The 18,092-nt window shown below is 38.9% G+C and overlaps 1 protein-coding gene across 1 annotated transcript in view; it reads left to right on the top strand.

Moving 5' to 3' along the window:
• Positions 1 to 17,892, top strand: part of RAP2A (RAP2A, member of RAS oncogene family) — a 32,053-nt gene extending 14,161 nt beyond the window's left edge. Inside the window, exon 2 of the mRNA XM_038413842.2 lies at positions 14,104 to 17,892. Within this exon, the coding sequence (XP_038269770.1) occupies positions 14,104 to 14,341 (238 nt within the window). The 3' untranslated portion in view covers positions 14,342 to 17,892. The remainder of the gene's footprint in view (positions 1 to 14,103) is intronic.
• Positions 17,893 to 18,092: the final 200 nt, after the last annotated feature.

An 18,092-nucleotide genomic window follows, 5' to 3' on the forward strand; every position in this document is an offset into this window, starting at 1 on the left:
CACAGAAATAGAGGAAGGATGGGATAGAGAGGTAGTGGAAACTTGGGATTTTTGTTGTTGTTGTTGGTGTTTGACACCCTTCCCCTCCAATCCCAGAATTCCCCTGGCTTCTGCTATGCATTCCCACAGAACTCCATTGAGAAAAATTACAGAATGCACATAGCAAAGCAAAGGAAGCTTGTAAATTTGGTAGGCAGCGACTAGCTTTGCAGCTATTCTTATTGTGCAATCAACTAAGTGCACAAAACTGTATTAATATGACATTAAGATTGCCCAGTTAACATTTTTAAATATTTGCATTGTTTCCTGATCTTTAAGACCTAATTTTTAAACCTGGGTCCCAAAGTTAGGCATTTGAAAGAGTAGCCTAATTTTACAGAGGTGCTGAGCCTCCCTGCTTTCAGCAGCATTTATTGATGTTCAGCAACTCCAAAAATCAAGATACTTATTTAGGTGCCTAACTCTAAACATCGAAGTTGGAAGCATTCTATAGCAATAAAACCACATTGCGCACACAACTTCTGTTCATGCTTTTCTTTATAAATGTGTCTTTTGATAGACTACTTGTAAAAAATATATATAAGTAAAGTTTACTCAGTATGAAGAGTGGCTAAATTTATGTTGCTAGACAATTGAATGTTAGAGGTCAAAGGAGGTGTTAGCAATTCTTTAGTAAGTGTCTAGGTATTCCCTGCTCTCTTACTATCTAAGAAGGACAGCAGTTAGTCTCTTGTGGTGACTGTAATTCCAGTCAGTGCTTCTATGACATGTATGAACAAGGTTGAATTTTTGGAAGGAAGGTGATGTTTCTGGTTTTGTGCTTGGCTTGTTTTTGGTGACACATGAGGTCATCCCAGATGTGGGTGATTTTCTCAAAAAATGAGAAATTTTAGGGAAGTGAGTCCAGTCCTGAGGTAACTGGAAATAATCTCAGATTATGCAATTCATAGTCTTTGAAAGTTCTGCAAGGGGTAACTTTACTACTTTTTGTTACTGAAGACGTGTATGAGCTCTTTGCTGCCATTACACAATAACTAAGTTTGTAGTAGTTCCTTGTTTGAGGCTGTGTATCGAATCTTCTCCTTCACCAATGCCATTTGAGTTTTTTTTTTCTTTCCATATTTTTTGTTGTAGACTGTCCAAAAACATGGTGACTTAAGAGTGCTTATAGCAGCAGTTAGGGAGTGACTGTAATGCATCACTACATTTTCTGTTTCATTGCCTCTTGGGTGGGAGAGTTCCTGTAATGTTGACTTTCCATGCCTTTGCACTGTATTTATGATGCACTTGCCAACAATGTGCATACAAAATTGTAGCTAGTTCTGGCATTGCTTATACTAGGCCAGCAACCCAATTGAAACAAATATATTGACCATAATCAAACCTGTTTTAGTATAAAATAATTAATTAAAACTGAATTTGTTCTATTATATTTAATTTAGGACCACACACAATTAGTTGGCTGTATATGCTGACTCTTCAAAAAGATTTATAGTAGTCTGTCACAGTTCTTGAGGTAACTGCACCTGGGAGCCCCACATAGGTTTCTGGCAGGATCCTGCAACCCTTTCTCTCCAGACTTAGGCTGGACTTCACAAGAATTTCAGCAGGTCTGACCTCAGCTCAGCACCTGCTGTCCTATTTTCATCAGAGTAGTGACAGGTTTAACCAGTGACGAGCCAGCTTGCATAAAGCAAAGTACTATTTATTCAGAATAAAAGTACTACAGAGAACATATCTGAAAACATAAAGAGCTGACTTACAAGTCAAGCTTACCTGATGGTGGTGGTCCGTCTTCCAGATGGGGACCCGGGCAGGCTCCAAAGTACTTTGGGGCCTTCTCATAGTTTCATGGCAGTTTGTGGATTGGGTGAGGGTGACTTATGACAGAGTTGTCGCTTTATGTAGTTTCTTTGTTTACTAGGCCTCTTGAACCAGGCCAAGCCAGTATATGCACTTCCTGGGGGAAAGGGGGAGAAACTTCTCTAGACTTATTACTTTCCTTCAGGATTTGCATTAATTATCTCCCAGTGGCTTTAGTTTCTGCAGGAATCCTATAGTTTCCCCATTGAGTCAAAACAATCACTAGCCTATAATGTTTATCACTTATAAAATTGCTACAATAGTCTGAGTATTCCATGTCTGTAGCATCTGTTGGTCTGTTCTTACAAGAGCTTGGTGTATTCGTCACTTAATACATGTATAGTGCTTTTATTTTTTAGATTGCTTTGCAGATGTTAAATATTCAACATCCTGTGAAGTAGGTAAGTACTATTAGCCTCTCTTTACAGACGGGTAAACTGAGGCCCATAGAAAATATGACGTTCCTAAGACTACATAAGGAATTCATTTTAGAGCCTGGATTAAAATGCAAGGAATGGTTTTGTCCCCAATCCCTTGCTTGGAGCATGCTTCACTCCTAGAGCTGGGGACTCCTGAACTCCAGAATTTTCTTCATAACTCTGCCATTGAGTTGCTGTGGGACTCTGGGTAAGCTACTTAACCACTCCAGGCCTTGTTTTACTCATTGGGGAATTTTGCACCAAAAATTGAAAATTCTGCTCACAATATTTTAAAATTCTGCAAATAACACAATGTAATAAGCCAGTTTCAATTATTTTGGTAATGTGTTTAAACTACAATAATACAATGGATGGAGAATGGCAGTGGGGAGCATTGGAGAAAGTCTCCAAACCTCCTTTGTGTAATAGTAATGTAGCTAGGCTTGATCCTTCATTTCTAGTTATTAGTCAACAAATACATGCAGCCATATGCTCAATATTTCATGATAGGCAAAGAATGAGCAAGTGGGGGCTGGGGTATCAAACTCACAATTTATATTGGCTACTGACCATCTCCAGAAATGTCAGTAGCAAACAATTCATGGAGCACATTTTGATAGGAATTTTTTTCAGTCCAAAAACAGACCAGTTCTCACTAATGTACCATAAGCATTTATAATGCCATACTGTCATTTACAATAAAGCACCTTTACAGTTACACCACTCTTGCAGTGTAAAGGAGCCTTAAAAATTTTAGACCTGTTTTATGCTCCTGGGGGAATTGACTAAGAACGGGAACAATTCACTAACAATGAAAACTAAGCAGGCAGGTTGCTGCATTATGTTCTGTCTGAGGGGCAGAGCCTGCCTCATGCCCCAAAGTCCTGCCTCTCCACACTTAGCATGCCACAATAGCAGGCCAGAGGGACAGTTTCTCTCTCGTTCTCTGCTCGCATGCCCAGCCCCGCGTCCCTGGTGGTGATTGACATCTCCCCACGCATGCGTGCCCACCTGTGCTGATTTACATCTCTGCCGGCTGCTCTGGGCTGCTGGGGAGGGGCAAGTGACTGCTTTTGGGGCTTTATTTTGCTTCCCCTCAGAAGTCATTTTTTCTGCAGGGAAGCAAAGAAATCTGTGGACAGCATGAATTCTGTGCCTGCACAGTGGCGCAGAATTCTCCCACAACTATATGTTTTACCACCTATAGAATGGCTTTAAAAATTCCTTTATTATACCCATGTGAGGATTGCTTAATGAATTGTTGCTTCATTCATCCTTTAGGCAATCTAACAGCTTCCAAGACTTGAAAATTAAGTGCACCTGATTGGTAAACTGGAATGAATTACTAGCATCATAATGTCTTTTTACAGCAGTTCTTTATGGAGTTACCTGAGTAGCTAAAATAACTTCTGTGGTTTGGGCAACTAAGACACTTAAAAGCTATGCAGGAATCTAGGTGTTTTAAAAATGTGGCGACATCTTCAGTTGGTATAAATATGTATAGCTAAGTGGAACATAATGGAACTATGCTGATTTACACATAATGAGGATCTAGCCCATAATGTTAAAATTGTGACACTAACAAAATACAAAAAATTTTAAGTTGGGAGAATGTTTTCTTTGCCTAAGTTCCCAAAGTGATAGGGGTAGGGATGCATTCAGCTAGTTTATAGATTCCAAAGCCAGAAGGGCCGGTTATGATCAATATCTTCTCTGACCTCCTGTCCATCACAAGCCATAGAATTTCCCCAAAAATAATTCTTAGTGCATATCTCTTAGAAAAATATCCAATCTTGATTTAAAAGTTGCCGTGATGAAGAGTCCACCACGACCCATGGTAAGTTGTTACTATGATTAATTACTCTCGCTGTTAAAAAAAAAAAAAAAAAAAAAAAAAAAAAGTATATAATATATGCGCCTTATTTTTGGTCTGAACTCATTTGAAGAATTCTGTGGGACAAATAGGCTAGGGCAGGCACACAGTGCTCTCCATCTTGAGGATTTTACATTTTAAAACCTTCCACAGAATGCTAGAAATAGATATAAGGAAAATTTTGCTGGATTGAAAAATAGAGTAACTTGCTTTTATGGATGTCCACTGTCATATTCAATCTATGGCAAAGTTCACCTCAGTCAAGACAGGGGCACAGGCTAAATTGCTAAATTGCATTCTAAGCGGCATAATTTATAATGAACTACTCTGTTTGGGTTTGGCAGACTTAACTTACCATTTTTTTAACGTCTTAAGATATCTTCTCTCATGTAACCTAGTTTACTTAGTTAGGCTATGATAGGATTCTTGCCACTAAAGTTGCAGAAATCTAAAATGGAGATACTTTCCTTAACCAAGATCTATCTGCAGACCTTATTTGTAGTATCAGTATCTCTGCTAATATCTGTAGTCCTTTACAGCTCCTGGGAAAAGTACAGGAACACATAGTAACAGGAGGAAAGAATAAACTTTAGAGTCTGAAATAAACTAAAGAAGGATTATAAGTACAAAACTTTGCTGATTATCATGGACACTACAGTCATTGATGTAAAAGTGGTATGTGAATTATTATTTATGAATAGTGATACAGGGCACCCCCAGACATTAACTAACCGTACATCTTCTTTAAATCCAAAGGCCAAATGGTAATTATTCCATTGCTTTAAATGTGCCTAAATAATAAGCAGTTGACTACATTCAGTAGAGTAGCACACATCCATAAGCATATGATCCGTTATACTCACAAAGGTACCAGAGAATAGTCCTCTCATCCTGGTTTGCTCCAGCATGATGAGACCGGATCTGAGAGAGACTCTTCAGATTCATGCCTCTTTTTATACCCTTCAATTAATCTGTTCGCTCTAGAAAAACCTAGCCTGAAGCATTTTATCCTTGATATTTTCCTTCCCCCAAGACCACCTTTTCTTATCTTCTCTCCCTCCACTGTTGCTTCTCAGCAGAACAGTGAAAAGATTTGTGCTTGTTTCTTTTAAGACGGTTTTTCTTTGTCTTATTGGTTACTTTTAAGGCATCCAGCCGTACTACACTACTTCTGGTCTTAGCTTATTCTCAGTCTTACTTTTTTGCTAATTAGGTCTTTTGCCTACTGACTAGCAAATATATTATTTTCTTAAGCAAACTGATGCTAACTTTAGTTTTTTAATTTCATAACTGTCCCTACAGGGGATTAATTCCAGTGGATTTAGCACTAAATAAAAGGGCAGACCCCACACTGAACCAGGGCTGGGAGCAGAACAATGCAGTAGAACTTCAGAGTTATGAACCCCAGAGTTATGAACTGACCAGTCAAACACACACCTCACTTGAACCAGAAGTACACAATCAGGCAGCATCAGAGACCAAAAAAATGGGACAAAGTACAGTACTGTTTAAATGTAAACTATTTAAAAGTTTTAAATTTTTTTTGTCAAAGTAAGGAAACTGTTTTTGTGCTTGTTTCATTTAAATTAAGATGGTTAAAAGCAGCTTTTTTCTTCTGCATAGTAAAGTTTCAAAGCTGTATTAACTCAATGTTCAGTTGTAAACTTTTGAAAGAACAACCATAATGTTTTGTTCAGTTACAAACAACCTCCATTCCTGAAGTGTTTGTAATTCTGAGGTTCTACTGTACTGGCATGTTCCCAGTGGAGGAATAGTTTAAAATGACACTTCTAGCTGAGGAAAAAGGGGGAATGAGTTGTATAGGGCACCAGGAAGTCAAGCTGATGCTGAGAGCTATGTCAGGAGTGGCAGTGATTTTTGTGAAGACTGCTCTAGTACCATGGACTTGGATTCCCCCCACATCCAATCCAACATGCTCTTTAGGAGCTGAAAGCCCTAAAAGAGATTGATTGAGCAGGACTAAGGGTACCGTTGCAGCTGCCCAAGTCAGCAGGCTCAATCTCACAGGGCTTGGGCTGCAGTGTGTAAAATTGCTGTGTAGACATTCCAGCTTGGGCTGGAGCCCAGTCTGAGGGACCCTGCAAGCATGAGCCCAAGTCAGCTGACCTGGGCTCTGAGACTTGGTGCTTTGGGTTTTTTGTTACCGTATAGACATACTCAGAAACGGTTGGCCCTTCTCTCATGGGATATGCACACTATCAGTTTTCCTCCTAGGTGAAGAATTCAGTATGTCTTTGCACTCCAAGATATACCAGACAAATCCTTTGTCTTTATTCATGAACAGGACATCCCCATCCTGTTTTTCTTCCTGTAAATTTCCTCCCTTGTAGTTTTCGCAACCTCTCAGTTGCAGCTGGCCCAGTATTCAAATAGGCATACAATACACAAATGGACAGACAGGGAGATAGGTGTCAGTTACCTCCTGCTTGAAAGGAACATCTCCGAGGTATGTCACCTCCTGGTAACCTGCCTTAATTTCCAGTATAGATACATATCTTCTTAAATATTATGTTCTTATCTGTACACACGTTTCACAATGATTATGATGACCAAGGGAATACTCGCTCTCAGGAGAGACCTCACATGCTACACTTTGAACTATTATGCAACTATCTGAGCAGGGGATCCCTGTGCACCCCCTGTGTCCTCTGCCAAGGACACCCCCCTGTGTCCAACTCCCATCAGTGCTAATTTAGGGCCCTGTAAGTTCCTAGATCGGATTGAACTTTTATGCAGAATTTTTTTTTCTGCATGGCTAGTTGGATGTATTTGGCTCTGTTTTGAATCATAGGAGTGGAAGGGACCTCGAGAGGTCATCTAGTCCATATTTTTTTGAAATATGGACAAATGAATTCTAGAAAAGCTGAAAGATTTGTATGCAATGAATGAGAGAACATAAAATTAAGTCAACTCTGTAACAGTTTTTTTGTGATTGGTACTGGGTATTTTCAGAGTTTAAAAAAAAATAATCTCTACTATCAGGCTTGCTGTATGTCACTCTTATTTCCGTCTGTGAAGAAATTTCACTTCCTGTATCTTTTGACAAGCCAGTTACGTCTGTAACCCAAAGTCTGAAAAGTAGCTGGATAAAAATTTTCAGACATGGTTTCAGTCATTGGGCAGTGTTTTCTATCTCTGGATGTACCTTTTAGGTTCAGGGGGGGGAAAACATAGGCAAGCAGCAGCCACCACCAATTTAGTCAATTTAATGGACCCTCTCTATACACGCACCTGATAAATTATTTGAAATCTTATATCTACTTTAAAATGATTTAGAATGTGGAGCAGTCAAGTGGTACCATTACCATAGCAATGGGGATAAACTGATACAATCCACACATTAAAATGCCCACTTTGAAATATTTGCATTCATTTCTCTTGAAATAATACAGAGAGCCATTAAATTAAGACACAGAATTGGATTTCTTTGTGACCTCAAAGCATCACAACAACAATCTACAGGGTAAAACAAAATATGATAATAAATGTTTACAGGTATCATTGAAATGTAATACCACTGGTGACATTTCTAGTCAATATCATTATCATCTTGTTCATCATTATGATCTCTGTCAAGAGTGCATGAGATACCACAGACTTCATTGCCTTGGCAAGCAGAGTTACATGCAGGGATATTTGTTTTGACTACTATTGATAGTAGTCAATTGGCATAATTGATTTTTCTCAAGTTCTTAATGGTGAGTCCATTCTGGATGTGTTCTAGGTTTTTTCTAATGCTGCACAAGAGACGCTGATTGCCCAGAGAGAGTAGTGATTAATTTTTTTTCCAATTTGTCAGTGATTATTTCTTGTGATGCTGGACTGTCTGCAGACTGTGCTAGTCTGGTAGTTCAAGCCATTGAATGGAAGGTATTCTTTCCATCCATGGTCTCTGCGTTGATGTCCATCTTATCAGCTCCTTCACGGATGAGATTTCCACCAGCATGTGTGGTTCAGTTCCATTTGGAATGAACACACCTCCCTGGAGTCTTTCTACTTCATTTTTTTTGCAGCACTAGTGATGAATTTCTTCAGCTCATCATAATTGTTGCAGAACCCATGGAGGTGTGTGGTATGTCAATTAAACTGTGAGATCCAAATTCATGGTGTAGCAAGGTATATGTGCAGCGGTGTGATAATTTTGGGACTGTTAAATATTGTGCACTCCATAATTGAGTCACCTTCTTTGAATGTCTTCTAAAGGATGATACTCATTGCTGACTGAATTAGATGCCTCTATTAACCAAAAGACAAACTTCTGTACCAATTGGGTTAGAAAAGCAGCTAATCTCTGTAAAGTTCCATCACCTGGCTTTGGATAATATTCTGAGGCTCTCCTTTGGCTATTTCAGACCAAAGGATTGAAGCAGCATTATACAAAACCACTTGTTCATGTCAAAGCTGTTTATCAGGCTCGCTTGCCAGAAGAACATCGAGAAAACATTTGGATGACTTAAGTTCCTGCTTCAAATTACTAGCAGCTTGGATAACATCAGCTAATGTTATTGTGCTGCATAGAACAATGGTAGACTTGCCTTGTCCTTGCTGTGCATGGAATGAAATTGCAGATCCATAATTTATTTTTCTAATCTTGATTGTAATTTGCTCCTGGAATATCTTTCAGTTTCTACGTCTGAGGGAAATAGGGTTTTATATCTTTGTAGCAGGTTGGACAGGAGCAGAGCCTTCTTGTTATACATAAGATCATTGTCTCTTCAGTCAGCTGATAAAATGCAGTGTCATAAGGTGACTGTATTGTTACATTGTATCTAGATGGTTTTGCCTTAAGATTTCATTTTACTCAAGTAGGAAGAAAGGCATGTTGAGTGATAAACTGCATTCTTAGCAATCACGTCTTCCACAGATGTTCTGCACAACATGTCATGTCAGTTCCTCTGAAGTGTCACCTTCCTTAGATTTGTTGCTCTCTCAAATGTTCTCTCTCATGAAGTTTCTCCTTTTGTGTGTGTTTTCTCAAGCAAACAATGCAAATGGACCAGTTGCTGGAGGACGTGCATGCTATAGATGCAGGTGAACATGATGCTCTCTGATCAGATTGAGTCTGTGTTCTTTCCTGGGTTCTCTATGACTCTGACATGTGCCAAATTCTGCTTGCTTGTGAATTTCTGAAAGTAGCCCCTGTGACAGAGTATTGGTGGCACGTCATCTAAAGTAGAAAATTAATCCAGTGGCCACTGGTACAAGTCATCTCTCCTGGCTCCTGCTGCGAGCATCACAGAAGTCTCTCCAGCATTGGTGTCTGTTGACAGTTTTTTGCATTCTTTTGATTTTTTTTATGACAATGCATTTTTCAAAACTTGTGGAGTCTTTTTCTCTTTGATGTAAATTTTAAGGGGCTCATATCCTCCGATGTTTTCATAAACTGTAACTTCCCTGTAGAGGTAAAATTCCCACAGAATATTGTTAGCATTACCACTGCCACTACCACTATTTTTCCATTGTCCAAGTATACAGACTTGTGCTAAATTAGGTCTGTTTGTATCAAACTTGACAGTTTTGTTTAGGGAGTTTAGTTTACTTTGATTGAAGTCCGCTGTGTATTGTCCTTTCTAGTACTAATACTGATCTGTGCATAACTGTCACTGAATTAAAAGGCTAGTTTTCAGAATATTTCAAAGGCTAGTACTGCATGCGTAGGTAAGGCTACGATTTAGTCATTGGTATTCTTTGTAAAAGTCCTGGACAGATCACGGGAAATAAACAAAAATTCACAGCCCATGACCTGTCCATAACTATCTCTGTGATTTACTCACGGAAGTCATGGAGTCTGTGACTTCCAAAGGCTCCATGACTTCAGCCAGCTCCAGCTGGGAGCTGCAGGAAATCCTCGCTGCTCCCTGCCCCCTTGGGCGGCAGGGGAAATCCCTGGAGCTCCCAGAGCTCCCTCCTCCTCCTTCTCCCAGCTGCCCATTTTATCATGGGTATTTTTAGTAAAAGTCAAGGACAGGTCATGGGGCTTCCATGAATTTTTTGTTGCCTGTGACCTGTCTGTGACTTTTTTACTAAAAATACCTGTGAGAAAAACTTAGCCTTATCCATGACTTATGCTATAAATACCCTTTCCTAAAGCTTGGGGGGGGGGAGGGGTGCTGTGGGGGGGTCGCTGCGGGGGGTCTCCAGGGCCAGCCACACCGGCCGCAGCTCTGGCGAGCCGCGGGGCCACTCCAGTGGCCAGCCAGTGTGCCTGGCTCAAGAGCCAGCTGCTTGGGTGGCCCTGGGGTCAGCCACACTGGCTGCTGCAGAAGTCACAGAAAGTCACAGAATCCGTGACTTCCACAACCTCTGTGACAGGCACGGAGCACTATGCATAGGCAATTACAAACTCAAACCTTCTACCAGGCAGGCTAGGTGCTACATTGTATGTACAAAAGCTTACAAATGGAGAAGCTTTACATTAGGAATTCACGTACATTTATATCTACCTATTATGTGGTACAAACTATGGGCACACAATCTACTGCTACTGATGCACAGCCTTCAGTGTGAGACTGATCTGGTCAGGAAATTTCAATTGAAAATACAGCAAACTAATATAACAACTTGCAAGATATAGTAATAATTAAGAATATGCAATGTGAAAACATCTCATGTTAATGTATTTGTAAAATGTTGATATTTGGCATTTTTGCCACATGCTAAATAGCTTCATTTCTGAAAAAAAAATATTGCCCATGCAAAACCAATACAAATATTTTTAACATATTGTTGTTTGATAGCTTTGACCAATTCAACACCACATTAAGGTGTTGAAATTAAATTAAAGAGCAAAAACTGTCAGTCATGTTTTTAGTGTTTCTGGAACTGTGCAAAAAATGATGTGAAACGATGAGACTGTCACCTACAGGCTTGTGGCACCACCTCGTACCTCATCTAAACTTACATAAAATAAGCTTTCAAATGATGTAGATGTGTGTGTGATGGATACATGAAACTCCAAAAAAACAGGGTCCTTTTTGGAGAATTGCCACACCCCTAATAAGCTCTCATTCCTACATTTTATACAATATTTTTCATCTTGAAGGATCCTAAAATGTCTTTAAAATTCAGTGAACTGATATTTAAACTAAAACCGAGATCACTTCATGCAAAACTGAAATGCAGTCATATGTGAGGTAACAACTGTTCCACAGTGCACAGAAGTGTTACCCAACAATGAAGAACAGGAAGTCAAGAACACTTCTTTCATTTGGAACTACAGAAGGAATTTATGTAGAACTTAATTGCCCAAGTTGAAATTCTATAATATGTTATTACTTCCTAACACATGTTAGTTTGATTTGTAGTATAAAGCAATGTCCATTGAACAGATTAATGTTTTGCTGTCTTAGATGAGTGTGGGAATGTAACTCGACGAGTAAAAGTCCACATAGGGTGAAAATTGAATCAGTGTCAATGTCTGTGTTGATTTGGCTACAAAGAGCCTGATCATGTAACATCTGTAGGAGTTGTCAGTACCTCTCAAGATCAAGATAGAGAGTACAACCATTTTGAGACAGGCTTTAGCATATCGTTCTGCAAAGACTTCACCCTGTACATAGTTGCTTCTGTAAAATCCTTGGTCCTAAAGTTAATCTAGTAAAGCAAGGCTCTATCTTTGTGCCTTTATCAAGTTATACTGTAAATGTTTACCCTAAAATATGCATTTCAGTGCATTGTTGTTATAGAGGGAACTGGCAGCAAAACCTATATTAATGCTTCTCTAACAGTTTCCATTGTAAAAAATTATTGCAACCTTGTTTTAAGAACCTATAACCCCTCAAATATTTGCCTCAGGCTTTAGAAATTTGACAGGGGAAAGGGGCTGTCACCAGAATGTGCCTCTTGCTGCACCCATCAAATTTGTTTCAATTTTGGCTGAGTTATAAGATATGGAAAATCACCATTTCCCACCTCTCTCTTGGGTCACACTGAATCATTTTGGTAACATGACAAAATCTGAATATTCTAAGGTTGAACCCCTGCTGTAGCAGCAGCGTGCACAGTACTGGGGACCCTTGGGAGCAGATGGAGCCTGCCTGCTACTCGAGATGCTATGGTGGAGATGGGGAGAGTTTGACCAGGCTCATCCCCCCCCCCCCCGACTCGACTTAAGCAAACTCATCCACCTGCCAGGAACAGGCACATAGGGCAGAAGCCCCTTACGCACAAGAGGGTGAGGAAGAGAGCCAGACTAGGCTCCTTCCAATCATCCCCAGATATTGCATATGGTTCTAGATATCAATTCCCCTCTTGAGGCAGGAACACCCTCTCCTCCTCCCAATCTTGAAGAACACGCGTGTATCTCTGGGGAGGGAGAACAAGATTGTGCTACCCCTGACCATTTCCTGTGCCCAGCACTTGGCCAAAGTTGTTAGTTGCACATAATACAATTCCTTTTTTTTTAGTACGTAACTTCACAATTTGGGGGAAAAAAATAGTTGCATTGAAAAACGGTCCTCAAAAGTTAAGTAATGCTAGGATTTACTTGAATTCAGCCCCATGGTGCCTATGCATCTCATCACACGATCACACTGTTTTTCTGCAGGACCCAACCTTGTTCAGATTACATGATGGGCTGTGCTCAGGGATTTGTGTACAAGACTGATATCTGTAAGATCTCTGTTATACAATATAAAGTCTAGTAATGGGAAGGTATGTAGTAAATGAAGCTGGGGAATATCGGAAGTAAAAGGATGGCCTAGTTAAGGCAGGTGGACACAACACAGGAGAACTAGATTCTGTTCCTACCTTTGTTACAGAGTTTCTGTGTGATGCAGAGCAAATCAATTAAACCAGACTTTTCATAGCCACCAATTGTGTCCCCCATGAGGCCCCAGCTGTCTTGACTTTCAGAAGTGCCAGGCACTCATAATTAAGTCATTGGGAGCTATAGATGTTCAATACCTTTGGCAGTAAGGCAGTGTCATCTGAAGAATGAGTGCAGGGTTGGGAATCAGGATGTTCTTTGTCAAATTCTGACTCTCAATGAATCATTGTATGGCCTCAGGTAAATTGCTCTGAATGTATTTCCTCATCTGTAAAATAGGGCTAATACTCACGACCCAAGGAGTTGTGAATTCACTTATATTTATGAGGCAACTAAAGATGACAAAGAAATGGATAATGCTGTATTCAGAGCAGGGTTTGGGTGCTGTACAGCTAATAAACCATGGGCCCCACATCGAATCATGAGGGGGGGGGGGAAAGCACTGAATAGCTGTCTTTCATTGAGCCCATCCATTCAGTCCACTGGAAAACAAGTCCACAGTCCACAAGGAAAAAATAATTTGCAATTGTGTAGTTAAAGATTGTATCACAATGCATTCACACCAGGGGGCTGAATTTAAAGTAGTCTGTGCAACCTTATTCTTGTACTTCCTAACTTTTGAGTGTTTGACTTTGCAGCATAAATAACACTTTCACAGTGTGTTCTTTGTTTTGTCTGAACTTGGGTGACTAGCTTGAGTCTGCTCTGAAGCCATAATGTCCACACTATTTTTAACATGCTAGCTTGAACTCAGCTAGTGTGAGTCTGTCTTCCTGGACTGGGAGGCTTGCTCCCAGCTGCAGTATAGACATAAATAAATTAAAGTTGGAAGGAGGCTTGAACCTCCAGCCAATCCCAAATCCTAATCTGGACTGTGTTGGAGTGGGAAGAAATTTTGTTCCACACCAAAAGAGCTAGGGTTGTAAACGTTTCTGACTGGAGAGAAAATTAAGAGGAAGAAGCATTCATTAGAAACTCTGAAGGGAGGTGTTGTAATAAACTAAAATGAGAAAAAAGCAAAAGCTTGTGTAGTGTTTTGAACTATAAAGTAGGTTTTGATGAATGACAGAATTATTTCTCATGGTATGCACTGTTTGTATGTGAGAAAAATCATAATCTATATTAAGGAATCTTAATTTTCTTTTTGTTTTGAATTATAGGTATGAGAAGGTGCCAGTAATTTTGGTTGGTAATAAAGTGGACCTGGAGAGTGAGAGGGAAGTATCTTCAAATGAAGGCAGAGCTCTGGCTGAAGAATGGGGCTGTCCTTTTATGGAGACCTCTGCTAAAAGTAAAACAATGGTGGATGAGCTCTTTGCAGAAATCGTTAGACAAATGAACTATGCAGCTCAGCCAGACAAAGATGATCCATGCTGTTCTGCATGTAATATTCAATAGCATTAAAAATGATCTAACCTGGACTTAATCTGCAGAATTTTTGTAAAGTGGTAAAACTGTCTGCCTCGTTTCCTGGTGTGTAGGTCACTTGGAATAAATCATAAGTGAAGTAACAACTTTAAATCAGAGCTGAGCATTGAAAGTCAATCACTGTCTCTGAACATAATGGGGTTAAACAACGACAATTTCTCACCCAATACGCCCTTGTGCACCTACAATTTCATCATAGACAGTTGATCTACAGGGTGATCTCAGTGAACTATATGTATTTGCATTATGTCAGACAGCAGCAGCTATTTCATAAATTAGAAAATTCCTGGTGGTGAAAATTGAAATCGCTAGAGGGAAGACCTGGAAAGATTACTTGCAATTAGCGTATTCTGTACTGATAAACGCAAAAGGAGGGGAAAGCCTTTCAGTTTCGATATACTGAATTTCAGGAGTTGTACTTTTGCTTGTGGCCAAGTTTACACAAACAAGTATGCTATTTTCATCTGAACTTCTGACAGTTTTAGAGACAGATATGATCTACAAGACCTGTATAGTTCTTTTTTCCCAAAATTGATGCAATTTCTACACTTTATCCCATCTTGTGAACTAGAAAGCATTGCATCAATACTTGAAAGAAGAGAGAAGATCTGAAAAACTAAAAGCTAGTGAAAAAACACGATATGGCATTGGAATGTTTTAAATCTTCCACTTTGCTGCTCAAGAATGGAGGATCGCTTCAGATTTTGGTTAGACAAAAAGCCAAACAAACCCTCTGTTTACAAAGCAGGAAACATCTTTATCACTTTACTGAACCAGGAGGAAGCAACTGTGATGAAAAAAATTGCTTAGCCTTACTAACAAGGAACACTTTAATAGATTAACTAGTACCATCTTGTAAGGAAAACAAAGCCATGTTGCATCCAGATGTTCCCTTTTGCAGAAACCTCATGGGGCAGTACGAACATCCTGCATTTTTAAGTTTGCTAAAGAAGATAATTTCTTTCTTGCCTTTAAGGGCTAAGTTTTTTTCGTGTGATCCCTAACTAACTTTTGGAAATCAAGTTTGCTATTTCATAGCTTTAATGTTGGTAACTTTGTTAATTGAATAACCATATGAAATCATTGTGGCTCACAGGAGGAATATAGGTTATGGTTATACTGTAGGTGAGAAAGGAAAAAGCTTTTGTGTAATTGCCTGACACTATTCAAAGATTGCCCTGATTATTAGGGTATCAAATAGTGGGAGCAAATATTTTGTTTTGCAAGGGTGCTCAAGCTCTGACATTCTAGTTTTCCTAGCAGTGAAGTATTTATCATTTGCATGACTAATGGCACAGAAATATCTATTCTGAAGTCTTACAATCCAAGTATAGAAAAGTTTTCAATCAAAATGTTTGTTTTATATGTTGGAACGATTGTCTTGAGCAGGACCTTTTATAGATAAAATTTGGTCATCAAAATGCAATATCACTGAGCCTGTGGTCTAAATACCACCATGCATTTTATTAGTTTCTCAGTCTTGTGCAGTAACAGTGTAGTTCCTTGTGTGTAAATGAGTGAAAACAGGGGTGCATGTGTTGGGTGTGCGTGTGTGTATGTATCCCTTAGAAATGCTGTAATTGGAGTTTGGACAGATTTACCTCCATCAGTAGAACTGCTTTAAAAATGCTCTTAATCTTTGAAATGAGAAACTCAAGTATAAAACAGCTTCACAAAATTTCTTTTTAATATAGTAACATTTTTAATCTTGTTCAGTGGGTGACAGCTAATGGAAGTATTAGTGATGGAAAAGAACTGGCCACCACTGCCCTTAGAACTTGAAAAGCTTTTCAAGGAAACAAGGATGTTAAGTCTGATAAATGTGCGGCCCTACTAGTCGGATTTTTTCTAAATCATTGTAATGTAGGTTTTTCCTACCAGCTAATTTCCACAATTTTGGATGTTGGTGCACCTTTTCCACCTAATATTAACCGTGTGTGTGCTTAAGCAAAATTTGAGACTTGAATCAATGTATCTTCACTTCCTAAAATATCTAAATGGAGGAGAGGTCTAATGAAACTATACAATCTAATAATAAAATAGGCAGCTTGTCAATTTGAGACCTAGTGCCTGAGTGCTCAGAAACATTACCAAATTTGATACCAATTTACAGTTTGGAGTGCATGTTGAGCAATATTATATACAAACTGCTAAGATCTTATATAAAAAATGGCTGTGCCACCAATAAAGTGGTATAAATAATACATATGAAAGGCCTAAGTTGTATCATAAAACAGATGGGCTTTTAATTTAGGAAAAATTGCACAAGTAAAATTCTAAACAGAAAATTTTAGTGAAAAAGATACTTCCAAGACATGTTTTTCTTACCATTTTACATTTGTAATGACTAAGCAACACACATCAACACACAACATTCCGGGGTGTATGGCAGGGGGAAATGTAAATGTTCTTCTCTTTATTGTATAATTCTAGGGAGGTAGTTGTGCACTATTTGTGTTTCCACTGATGTGAATATAGTGGAGCTTGAATCAATGACAGTTGCATTTGGCGAAGATATTTTTGAAAGCATAAGGATAGCAAGAGGGTAGTTAAATGAGCCGTATTTAAGATAGGTGGCCACCTGGAGAAAGTCAGTGGTCTTGTGTCATCTCTTTCTTTGTACCCTGATCAGACTACCAATTATAGTATTTGAAAGTTTTTTATAACATGCCTTAAAATATTATGGTTTGATCCAAAGACCCATGTTTTCTTTAGCTGTTCTTGTAGAGCTTTGTACTTTTCTACAAAGACAGCATTTTCAAAGTTTTATTGGTTGGGGGGGTGGTGTTTGTTTTTATTTTTGGCTTTTTTAAATGTTGCAGCTTTCATTTTTTTCGGCTATGATAGTGGTAGTAACTTTTCTCCCATTTTTTTTAAAAGTAGGCAAAAAATAAATAAACCAGCATCAGATCAAAAATATTTACATGTGGGTTTTTTTATTAGAGCATCAAAAGCAGCTTTTGATGACTTTCTGTTCTGGTTTGGCCAACAAGTGACTAGCTTCTCTCTAACCCCAGTGCTACAGTTGCCATCACTTTTCTGTGGGAAAACTACTGCTATTTGCTTTCCTCTATAAAGAACGTTGCCTAAAGATGTCAGCCATTTGGTTGGGGGTGGGTTGTGCATGTTTGGTTTTTCTTTTTACCAGTGTAGAATCAAAGTACTGGTTAGGCTTTAATGGTGAAACTCTGATAAAGCAAATGTTTGACAACAGCAGGAGGCTTTTATCTGCATTGTTGTGCATCAGGTCTCAAGAATGATTGCAGTGGGTTTTGGAACCAGGCTTATCGGTATTGATTTGGGGTTTCCCAGAGGTGACTAAATATATTTCACAGTTAATTGTTGAGCTCTAGTACAACTGGCAACCTATAGATAGGGCAACAATTTATTGTTTTGTAACAATGTCAGTTGTTAAACCTTGATGTTTCAAATAAAACAAGAATTGTACATAGAACTCAATGCAAACTCAGCAGTTGTATTTGGAGTTAAATTATTTTAACAAATAAATTTATTTAATGAAACCTGCCTTGGATTTCCTTGTATCATCCAGTTTGATTTTGTCAAATAGCTCATCCAAAGCTAATTAAAACTACTTACTTGTAAACAGCACTAAACAGACCTATTTAGAGTTCAGGAGAGGTTCTCCTGTTGAAATATTCTGTTGATATAAATTGAGTGGATGCAAGCAAATACTATTGTTTTCATTTTTACATATGCACAT

This window comes from Dermochelys coriacea, chromosome 1 (genome assembly GCF_009764565.3).
Source record: "Dermochelys coriacea isolate rDerCor1 chromosome 1, rDerCor1.pri.v4, whole genome shotgun sequence".
Taxonomy (NCBI): domain Eukaryota; kingdom Metazoa; phylum Chordata; order Testudines; family Dermochelyidae; genus Dermochelys; species Dermochelys coriacea.